The sequence below is a fragment of the Cyanistes caeruleus genome, chromosome 4 (genome assembly GCF_971803275.1).
Source record: "Cyanistes caeruleus chromosome 4, bCyaCae1.hap1.1, whole genome shotgun sequence".
NCBI lineage: Eukaryota > Metazoa > Chordata > Aves > Passeriformes > Paridae > Cyanistes > Cyanistes caeruleus.
In genome coordinates, this window is record NC_141704.1 from 17,065,648 (window position 1) to 17,077,628 (window position 11,981).

General features: G+C 35.4%; 1 protein-coding gene across 4 annotated transcripts in view; it reads left to right on the forward strand.

The window, feature by feature from the left end:
- Nucleotides 1-9,827, forward strand: part of TAFA5 (TAFA chemokine like family member 5) — a 473,208-nt gene extending 463,381 nt beyond the window's left edge. For 2 of the 4 annotated variants that reach the window (XM_086886872.1, XM_086886876.1), the window contains one exon: nt 7,827-9,827. Coding sequence is in view for 1 of the 4 variants with exons in the window: in XM_086886876.1 (XP_086743002.1) it covers nt 7,827-7,832 (6 nt within the window). In the remaining 3 variants the exon portion in view is untranslated. The remainder of the gene's footprint in view (nt 1-7,826) is intronic. The other 2 variants (XM_086886877.1, XM_086886878.1) reach the window with 1 other exon arrangement.
- The last annotated feature ends 2,154 nt before the right edge of the window (nt 9,828-11,981 follow it).

Consider the following 11,981-nt stretch of genomic DNA (forward strand, 5'->3'; position numbering starts at 1 on the left):
TCCTGTTTGCAGGTACAATCAGTAACAAAGCTGTTCACTTGCTCCAGAGACAAACACACACACACACACACACACACACACACACACACACACACACACAAACACACAAACACATGCATACACAGGACACTGGCATCACTGGTCACACAGGTGTCACCGACAAGGCACTGCCTTCAAAAGTCCTTGGGCTGCAGAGGCAGCAGGTCACTGGTTCAGGCACACACACGGTGCTCTCCAGCAACACATGCACATTTCTGGTTCCCATGGGAGTCAGTAAGGCCCTTTTGTCCGCCTGGCACCCCTGCCACCTGCTCCCCTTCCCCAGCCTCGGATCTCCTCTTTGCTGGCTGGTCCAGCTTGGCAGTCACTGCACACATGCAGCACTCACACAAGCACCCCACAGTCACTGGTGTCCCAGATACTAAAGTGGACCCTCTACCCACCAGACACCCCTGCTCCCTCCCTTGTCAGCTTAAGGTTTCTCAGAGAACATTCAAGCACATAGGCCAGAGCCCCAGCAACCAGCACATGGCACATGGCCTCTGTCCTGTGGTACCACTCCATCCACCAGCACAGAGCTCCTCACTCACACTGGAGTGAGCCCCGAGCAGTTGTTTTTTGGGATCTGCACCATTCCCACTCTATGGCTGGAGGTTAAAGATGCCCACTCATCGCAGTTGCTGAGATCACACTTGCTCCCATAGCTGACACCACAGGCTAGGGGTGCCCATACCCCCAGACTGGGTCTGGTAGCTGGCAAATTTCACTCACACAAGTGAGTGAAATGACACTCATACAGGTCTCACCAGTAGCTGGAATTCAGCCACTGTATTGCACAAATACACACAAGATAAAGTGTGGGATTACACAGACAGAGAGATAAGAAAGATCAGACACAAGGCTCAGTCAGAGAAGTGTGCTGACTGACCCCATTTTTCATGTAGCTGCTCCTTGTTACACCATTTTCTGTTTGGCCCTCACTTTGTCGCTCCCTGCTTGCTCTTACTCTGCACAGTGCCTCACCAGCTGGCATAGTCCAACTGACCTCTTCCCATGTGCCAAAAACCAGTGTCCTGGTTTGCCTGCAGCTTCCTGAGAGCACATCATTTAGTGCTAATGACCAGGTTTCTTTCCTGTTCTCTTTGTAAATATTTATAGCTCAGTTTTTATGTCTGTGTGTTGTCTTCCTCCCCTTCCTTATCCTTCCAGCTGAATAAAGGGACATTCTCACCATTCATTATGCCCTTAGTGATTTGGGTAACTAACCACAATTGTTTATATCACAACCCCTGTTATCTGTGTGGTCAGGTTTGTCTCGGTGTGTTCTTGTTTATGGCTCTTTTGACCAGATAACTTTAATGGCACAGACAAGCACCTTACATTTACCCTCATATATTATTTCCAGCTACACCAAAGCCAGAGGAGAAAACACACGTAAATCATACAATGCAAAAAAGAACAGATGAAACACAAGGACGGAATGTGACTGAATATGTCTTTTTATGAAAAAATTTGAATTAATATTATCTATATAAAGCAGAATAATCCTACAGTTAAATATGCATAAGGAGGAAGGTACCATAAACAGAGGAGGAAGAGCTTTTAGAGAGGTTTTCAAACGACTCTTTAGTTAAATCTCTCAAATGAACTCATTTTTTCTCATATGTGCAAACTCTTGAGGAGCACTAGAAGTCTTTCCTGCATTTAAAGATTATAATCACAGCTGTACATGAATACACTTTATATAAATGGTTAAACCCAAAGTTTATATCTAAACATAAAATTTTAAATATAAATGCTTAGCCAATATTTATATTTCAATAGTCTTTTATGACTAAGTAATTATGTCAGAAAGAGATTCTGCAATTTCCTATAGGAATTTTTCCTTGAAATTCAAATTTAGGAGAAAAAAAAAACCTTTATGAAGTATTAATTTAATGAAAGCTGTGAAGTAACCTTGTAAGCTCCTGCTCATCCAAGGATCTACTATAAATATTCTCATTTAGGGAATAAAAATTTATTTATGTTTCAAGTTTTGATTAAGCAGAGTAACAGTAATCTCTTTTTGTTTTCTGACCTCTGGTATATTCTTCCATTTGTTCCTTAAAGACTACCTTCACTGAGTCTCTTTACTTTATTTCATTTTCCTTTCTTCTCTTACTCTTGGATTTCACTGCTATATGGGTTGTTATTTTCCTTCCCACAGCTATAACTTCGGCAGCAGAATCTTCTGGGGGAATGATTTTCTCTTGCTGTGCTCCCAAGGGTCTAGTTTTGCCCTGTATAGTGATGTCCCTGGTGACTATTTTGTTTAAACTTGGAGAATATATGTTTTACTTCTGTATTTTAGCAGTGAAAAAGGTAGTATCAGTCATTGCAACAACAATAGCAGTATTGAAAACCTGTAGAGAAAATGGGTAAAATCCACCACAAACAGATCAATAAGCAAAATCCAAGATGACATTTTAGCCCCAAATATTGAATATTACAATATCCAGATGAAAATTTGTAGGTTGAAGGAAATTAAGATGAAATAACCTTTTATTATCTTGCATTGTGATCCTGCAATGGGGTTAGAGATGGAAATTTTCGCACAGTTATTCTGAGCTGCCACTCTTTTAGAAATTGTATATTAGATCCTCCTTTGTATTTGGGCAGAAATCAAATATGTGAGTGGGAAAGCCTGTGCATTACACAGAGAACTTAGATACTTCAAAATACTCATGTGTTGATTAGGGATTTAGGAAATATGGAGGACCACAGAGTTAGTACCTGAAATCCCATTGCTTTTCAGTCTCAGAACTCTGACATATCTGCAGGTAGATATGCTCATCAAATTAAAAAGAAATGACTGTAGACTATCTAAGCATCCATAATAAATTACTGCCCATGGGCCACAATTTCCTGCCAACTTTATATAGACAGTTTTATGAATCATGCAAGAAATTGGTGATAAAGGTAAAATATCCATTTCAGTCCAGCAGCTTCAGATCCATATCTCACCATGACCACTTGTTATAGGCTAATTATATAACAAAGCTGCATCACTGTGCAAATCAAAGTGTATGATTCATGAGACCAAGGCAAAAAAGAACAAAGTGGAAGCATAGCTGAAGTGCAATTGTTAGGAATGATAACTTAGGAAGAAGGCTGAGCAGCTTCTGATTGTACCATTTTCCAAGCCAGTTTCTTGCTGGACCCAGACAGCCAGTTATTGCACCATTTCATTCCCTGCTGTATCAAAGCTGTGAAAAGGTGGGCTCCCTTTGCTGCCAGCTCCAAAAGGAGAAGCTGGGACAACAGTTTCTGCAGAGGAAGAGGACCCTCCTACCTGAACCTGTCAGTTCTCTCTTTCTTCATTCCGCTGCCCCCGGCTGTGATGCAGAAACTACGAGCTTCGTGCATCCACTGTATCCTTTCTATGGCATAAGTGGCCCAGACCCTGGCTCTCTTTCTTGCAGCAGAAAAATTACACTTCATTCAAAAACTCATGAGATAGCTTAAGAAGTCATCCAGCATTTCAGTCCCTGCTCAGTGGGATGTTAATGCCTTTTATACTGGTAACAGTTTAAAATTTCTGAGCTCTTTCAGACTGCTAGTCTCAAAAATTCATTTGAAATCATTCAGACAGCAATTCAAACTGAAGTGTAAAGGTAGCTATCAAATTTTTAATAATGCCAAAAAAGGAAAGCTTTTTGGGGTTATAATTTTCATTTTTATTGAGAGCGGAAGAGACACAATATCAGCTTGCTGTTGGCTATTTATGTACAAAGTGCTCTTTTTATCAGTTTAAGAAGGATATTTTAAATCACTGTGCAATCAAAAGAGTGTTTTCATTTTCAAAAGAGTGTTTTCATTTGTACATTATTTTGAATAGTTTTTCACTTTTTGTAGCTATTGGTTATTTTTAAAAATAGCCGATAAGAACTACTAAGTATTGTCTCTGTTACTAAGAAACAGATATTTTCATTGTTTTAAATAAATAAAGGTGTGCAAACCAAAGCAGAGATACCCTTTATTGTTGATTCCTGCCATATAAGCTTCTTTAGGCGCTGTGAGGTTGCATTAGTCACAGTACCAGCATGTCAAATCTGAAATAGTAAGGAAACAAAGTAGGAAACTCACCAGTGTGTGTAATGGATAGAACCGATTTATCTATTTATTCTATAATTCTTTAAAGGAGCAATCTATTTAAGCCATGTATTGGGAATGTTTAAAATAATTTTTTAAGGGATCTGCACAACAGTTTCCTGTATTGTGCAGCAAGCTGCTACTACTCAGAAGTTTTGGGGCCAATTCCTGGTTCACATGATAGAAGTGTTACCAGTATCATAAAATAGATGCAAACATATGTTATGAAGTTAATGCTAAGATAGAAACAGATTGGGCTGACAACATCCTGGAGACTGCATTAATGAATCATTTGCATAAGGACACTTCAGTGGAAAACTTTATATTCAGTTTACTAATTTTCTTAGCCTGAAGAGAGGTAATTTAAAACAGCAGTGAGAAGTAAACACCTCAAGAACTGGTGGTTAAAGACATGTACTATAAGTATTTCCTCTACTGTGGTTCAGGGTAGGTTTTTCCCTTTATCTTCTCTGTACTCTCTTCCATTACCTTTCTAATGTCTAATTTCTTCTTTTTTCAGTACAGAGAGAGAGATTCAGCCCTTTCAAAAGATATTATTATATCACAGTTTTCCTCCCAGTTTTAAGGACCTTCTAACTGATAGAGTTTTTGCAATGACATCTCTGTGTGTGTGTGTGTGTGTGTGTGTGTGTGTCTGTGTGTGTGTGTGTGTGTACAGCTTCAACCAGAATTTCCCAACCTGACAGTTTTGTTGTTTGACTTTCCTTTTATCTAAATACTTGCATATTTATATGTTATAAAGACATTAAAAATTATTTTTTAACATTTGTATCACTTTAAACAGGTGATTTCCTGATAACGATTTTAATATTTTCTGGCAAAAAAATAAGTTATTCTTACAAAACATTCTTTACTTCATATACATATAACTGGACATCTTCTTTAGGAAAATTGTATTCAAAACAATAATCATATAAAATTGGAATGGTCTGGAATTTCCTTATGTCAAAATTTGTCATGAAGACACATAGTTTGTTGTGTTATACAACTATGATAATGCATAAGCCTGTTACTAAGAAATTATTTTTGCTGACAAAAGCCACCTGGAAAGTGTGGAAATTAATAACTAATAATAATTATCTGCTGATTTTACACTGTTGTCTATTGTCTGGTAATTATGGTTCTGACCTCTCTCTTTCTTATGCTTTTAAAGAAAATTGTAAATCATTGTCAACAAGCCTTTGGCTTATTCAAGCAAAGTTCCTTTCATAATATTTTCAAATTTTAGAATGTGTCTGTATTTAAAAGACTGCAGCGAGGGATATTACTAAAGAAAAGAATCTCTAGTGAAATACCTTGGGGAAGATCACTATTATTTCATGGAGAACTTAAGCTGAATGAGAAAAGAAAATTTCTCTTCAGATGTCTAAAGCAAAATCCATCAAATGTCAATACTTTAAACAAAATGGGAGGGTTTGCCAGGAAGATGTGACTTGACATGAAAAGGTATTGCAAAACATCCACAAAACAGAATAAAAATATAGCAGTGTCATTCATGATAGAGAACACAGAAAAAAAAGAGGGTCATAAGTAAAAAAAAAAAGTGATTTCCAAGAGATTAGAGATGAAATTAAAAACTAATTAATCAGATTTTTAACCCGGGAAATTCCAAGGAAGACAAAGATTTTCTGTGGAGTTTCACTTTGAAGAATTATTAGATAGAATTTTGATTTAATTAACATACATTTAAAACTCTATGATTAAACAGTTCCCATGTTTTTTCTTAAGTACCTTTCTCCAGGCCAGTTTTTAAAAAAAAAGAAAAAATGAGAGATAGAAAATTGGAACACTGTTATGAGACAAGGACACCAACATTTTTTTAAGTGAAACCTTAGAGAAGTTTGTATGCCGAATAATTCAGATTTCCAAAGTGGAATGAGAAATCTAGCAAACACTCCATTTAGGGATTATTTATAATCCTAAAATGACTTATTTAAACAAGCCGGGTCACTCTCTTTAAAAATAAATTCTGTATTTATCCAATGTCTTCTCCTTTCTGTATGTTTACTTCTTGAGAAATACTATTTGAATTCTGAGATACCATTCAAGTTGAAACTTTTTGGTCCTGCTATAAGTATTAATTCAAAACAAACAACAGTTAAAAAATAAATACAGTTTAATGTGAAATATGAACAATTTAAGACCATTTTTTCCCCTGAAAAATGGTCATTATCTGAATTCCTACAAATAACAAATATCCAGAACTTAAAGACAAATTAATTCCAGTACTATGACGCTCTTATTTTCCATGAGAGTAGAAATAAAGAGTATCAGTTGGTTCCATATTTTACATATTTTATGAAATCCATACAGAGTCAAATTTTTATTCTAGACTCCTTCTCTGCCATGTAAACTGATACTGAAAGTAGAAAATAATTAAAGTATTATAAATATCATATTATAATGTTATAATATGGTCATGACTCTGTTGTTGTAAGGTGACAAGGAGAAAATACAACAGAAAGTAAAAGCTCATTCTCACAAAGACAGCTAAATCCATGACTGAAGTTCTACCATAAAATTTTGTATTAATTTTGTATTATTTCATACTGAAAAGGCCTTTCAGAGCTTTGGGATGTAACCAACTAATCCACTTAATACTTAATTAATTATCTCAGCACTCTGTTTTACCATTCTCCATGAACTACTTAAATGTGAACTGATTCTTTCTCATCACAGATCTTAGAATACAACCTTCACAGAATTTAATCAAGGGGAAATTAAGGTAGAACAGTAAAAAAAAAAAATAAAATATCATCTATATGCTAGTAGTTTTGTTTATTTACAGTCATTTGCAGAATATATATGAATAATATTTTACATATAAACCTCAGAATTTTGTGATAAAATTTGGAGATACAAGGGTTTTAATAACTGAAATCTCAAGCATAATTGTAAATGTAAGATAGAGGAAATCATAACAGTAATAATTTATATATGTATAATACCGTACATATTGAATAGAAAAACTGCTGCTTTTTTTTTTTATCTTCAGGATCCTGACCTCTTACTGTTAAATTATATAAGGTCAATAGCAAACTCTGCAAGAGCACTATATGAGTGATACTGATGTGATTAACCCTGTTAATTATAATAAGTACACCTAATACAGACATTGAAGAGGGGTATATGGGATAGATGTCAAGTGTTTGACCATAGCTTCAGCAGTAAATGCTGGATTGACATGAAATTATGTCTACCATGTGCTGGAGACCTGCAGGAACACATGACGAGGAAGAGTCATCTCAATTAATGAAGATTTCATGACCTTTTGTAACTGTTGTAGTTTCATTAAGATAAATTGTGTTTGCAGAACATACTGTCTGTAAAGCTATTTCATCATTTTGTCTTCAGGTGAAAAAAAACCAAATAATCACCTCTTAAAAATTATATTCCCTCCATTCTTCGTCTTCCGGTCTTCATTAAGAACAACTAAGAACATGCAGTTTCAGACATGTGACCAGAGTCCCATCTAAGATTTTAGTTTCAAAAACACTAAACCCTAAGGTTTTTGTTTTTATTCTGACTATGAAATTGAAGTAGAAACCTTTGTTTTCACTGCAGAAACCAAACTGACTAATTTTACTGGTGAACTACTTTGTTAAAATATAAAAGGTGCTGCATAACTTCCATGATTTGAATCTTAATTACATTGTTTTTCTTCTGTTCACTAGGAGTGACTTGATATTAATCTGGAATATGAAGTTTCAGCAGCTGTTCTTCCATTTTCATCTCCTTCTTTCAAGAGCCATGCAACTATGAGATTCAGCTATTTGGGGGCATATTTGAGAAATACATCAATAAGTGTTTGTTACATATTCCTAATAGTTTAAAATATGAAGAATTTGTATTTATTAATGTTTTTCTTCCACACTGGCTTTCTCATACTTGATAATATTTTTTTTTTCCCCAAAAGATTCAGTGCATATGTAGATGATAAGAAGCTTCATCTATTTCAATTGGAAATGTATACCTTGTTCAGATCCCAGATTAATCTGTTTGGTTTCATCATGTAGTATATGTTCATTATGTAGTATACTGTTTTTCCCTCTGTCTTTGTGTTTTCAAAACCTTATTGGGTAATGCTTGGAGCTGCTGGCTGGAGTTACTTTTACTCTTGTAACTCTCTCTCACATGCACCAGGACAAATGAGCAGGGGGCTGATTTGGGATAAAACAAGACAATCCTTATAAAATTTGCTATATTCTGCAGATCCTCTTTCAAAAGCTTTTCTGAAGAGTTCTTAGCCTCCCTGAAATCTTCATCAAATGAGGATGTGCAGGCATACTGTAATTCATGGAGATAAGTGCATGCAGTGAAAATTCCAATTATAACCAGAAGAGGTATTTATCTGTCACTGCCAAAACAAAGGCCTGGTCGTGTTTCTCTATTGTAATTGGTGAAATCAAAGGTAACCTCTTTTCACATGGGATGGTCAAAACCTTTAGAGTAGGAAATTCAGACACTGATCATAAAAAGAAATTCCCTACATAATCTCTCTTTACATATCTGTTTTAGTGGTTGTTTTATTTTCCTTTATGCCCAGAATTGTCCTGCTGGCAACATCCACTGTCATTCCTCGCTGTTGGGACTGCACTGTCCTTTCTTGCCTACGTTTAAATGGCACAGCATTGCATCCATAAACAGTGTGTTAGAACAACCTTGCAGAACCATAAATGACACTCAACTTTAATGCTAAGTTTTTGCTATTGTTTCTTTCATCCTGCAGGTAAGACACCAGGTTTCATTGATAACTACACCAATCCTGCATGTAATCTGCTCTTGACTTGTATAAACAAATTCTCTTCTCTGTGCAATGCTTCTGTTTATTCTATCAAAATCTTGACTGTATCCATGAATGTTATCAAACATCTTTCCAAGGCTTCCCTCATTCCAAGCACCTTATTATAGGAACATATCCTAAATTCTGAACCTTTGGGCCTGGTATAACTTTTTATGTTCTTGACCTTAACTATATGTTTTTCACAGAACACCTGGATAACAAACAGCACATAAGCTGATTTTATATATGTCCAATTTTTCTCAATCACATACAATAGGGCTTATATATTTAAAATAGGGTAATATTTGTATTCAATAAAATATCAATTTTTTTCATGCTTTATTAAAATGAGAGGATGTCTAGCATAGTTAGGCATTGCAGTGGGAGACATAGTTTTAAATACAATTGAAAGTGTTAGGCTATGCTATAGACTATGCAGAAGTATGACTATGTCAGACTATAGACCAGATTCGATAATATTCAAAATTCAAGTGATTTTATCTCTCAGTTATCATATGGCATGGAAAGAGTTAATTAAAGCAAGGAATTCAAGAACAAAAGCTCATCCTATGAGGAGAGAGTGACATGTCCAGAGAAGAAGTTGTATGAACCTATTTATTTTAACTACTTGACAAGATGTCCGTTTGAAAAATAATGTGTCACATGTGCCACTATGTTGAAAGAAAAACTGGAATCCCTTGGAAGGGAACACTGGAAACAGACTATGTTTGACCCCCTGAGATCTGTGCACTATTTCAGGGTTGCTGTGCTCATGTTTGAATGGCTGTGCATTTCAGGCTCATGACTCTAAGTGTTCTTTCTATATTTTTCTGGCAATAAAAATTTCTTGGTAATCATATGTGATATGGTGCTGTATGTTTACTTGATTAAAACCTCATGTGTGAGAACTGAGTTTTGTTTTCTGATGTCTTCTTTAAAAAAACATAAAATATTTCAATTGTATCTCTACCTCTTAAAATAAATAGGGTGATACAGAGTGATAAAATAATTGCCATTCAGCAGTGTTATTTTATTAAAAGTAAATTGATTTAATCTCAGTTTTAAAAGTGGGTTATAATACAAATAAAACAAATCAAGTATCCTCTCCATCAGAGAAGAGGCAGTGGGAAAATCATGATGCCACATGCAATCTCTTTAGCAGGCTATCAAGCAAAAATAACTGTTATTAGTCTCATCTGTCTTAACTGTATGAGCATGTGGCCAGGGTCTATAATTAAGTTTCAGTTTCTAGAATGCATCAACTCTAGAAATCAAGAAGTAGAATTCTAAGTTCAACCTTCTGATGTGATTAAGCCTATTATGACCAGAGCTCATTAAAGAGATTCTTCTTTTATTTTCACTCTGGTCAACACTGGTTTATGTGGATTAGGTTTTGAAATTAATGCTTTCTAGATTTACATCCAGTTTTATCTAAATCACTAAAATTTGAGAACACTGGAGAAAACACAGCTTGGAATTTGCTATGAAATAAATTTTGTCAAAACACGTCTATTAATCCAGACTGAAAAATTAGTGGAAGCATATAAAATTCAAGGGTTTTTTTTCTTTTTAAGAAAGCTTTTTCTAGACAAAATAAATACGAATTATAGATAGAACCTAAACCCTCATGCATCTGATAGCTTCAGTTAGAGCAGCTAGAGTAAAAGTTTGACCATGTGTTTTATTAATATACATATATCTTCACATGAATTTCTTTACAAACAAATTGAAATATCTCAATTTTGCACAGTTACTGAGTAAATTGCAAACTTCTTTAATTTTTTTCCAGATTAATTTGTAGTGGATTTTCATCTGATCAGCACTAGAAATCTTTATCTTTGCTCCATTTCCAATTCAGAGGGTTCTGGAATGTTGCAAAACACAATGGGTGAAATTTGCTTTGGTACTCCTGGCACAGATGGAGAGCTCATGTATCCATATTGACAAAGAAATTACTTTTCAAAGATAAATAATTAATCCATAGCCCATTTGACAAAAATACTGTTTTCTCTGAAATACAGTTTAAAGAGAAGCAGGTATGTATTCACTTCATGTTGCAACAAATTGACATAAAGGAGGAACATTTTTTTGGGAGACATATATGGATAGATATAGCTATAGCTATAGGTATAGATAGATATGAATACAGATATAGATCTAGATTAGATATAGATTGGATATAGATATTTGTAGATGTGCCTTTACATGTTTTTGTTTGTCTGAAAGGAATAGAAGCAGCAGTTTATCGTGCTTAGCATTTTCAGGTAAGATATGTGAATCCTTCAGATTAATTTCCAGCTTTTGTGGAAAAGCCCTGACATAGGAAGTCTTTGGGCAGTGCACAGGACTTGCACTCTAGCTCAAGTGTTAGTGGAAGGCACAACTAAGCTCAGAGTAAGCTTTATCCTTGTGCAGTCAGTATGAAGAATGCTGAGGGTGCTTTCCTCGGGACACTACCTTTATTCAGTTATTCTGACAATAGATACCCACCCCAATGCTGGGGGAAAAGAAAAAGTAAAATTCTCCCTTCACCTTGCTGATCAGGCACCTCAACACACACCTCTTTTGCTGACAGGAGTGAGCAGTTGTGATGTTTTCTCAGCAGCCTCCAGCATGTAATAGTAGACTTCTCTGCCCCATACTTCATCTTCTGATAAAACATTTGTGCCTTGTTGATTACGCTTTTGTGCCCCACTGAGTTAGGAAGGATCAGGTTAACAAATAATGCAGTGCATCAGCACTTCTACAAGAAAAAAATATTTATGCTTCATTTAGGGCAGGGCAGCCTGGTTTTCAACACTATATTTTGTTTTGTTCTGCTTTGCTATCTAAAGAGAAAGCATTTGAGACTTTAATTAGCTTGGTTAATTCTAGATTTTTTTATTTTTTTTTTAATCTTCTATTTGAAATTTAGACTTTCTAATCCTGTAGAGACCAATACTGCAATGAAACATGCAGCTTTATGACAGCCTAAATAAATTAGAGAAAAAATCCATGAAGAAAAGTTCAGGGTGCCTTCAGCAGAAAAATGACCACCCACTTCCCC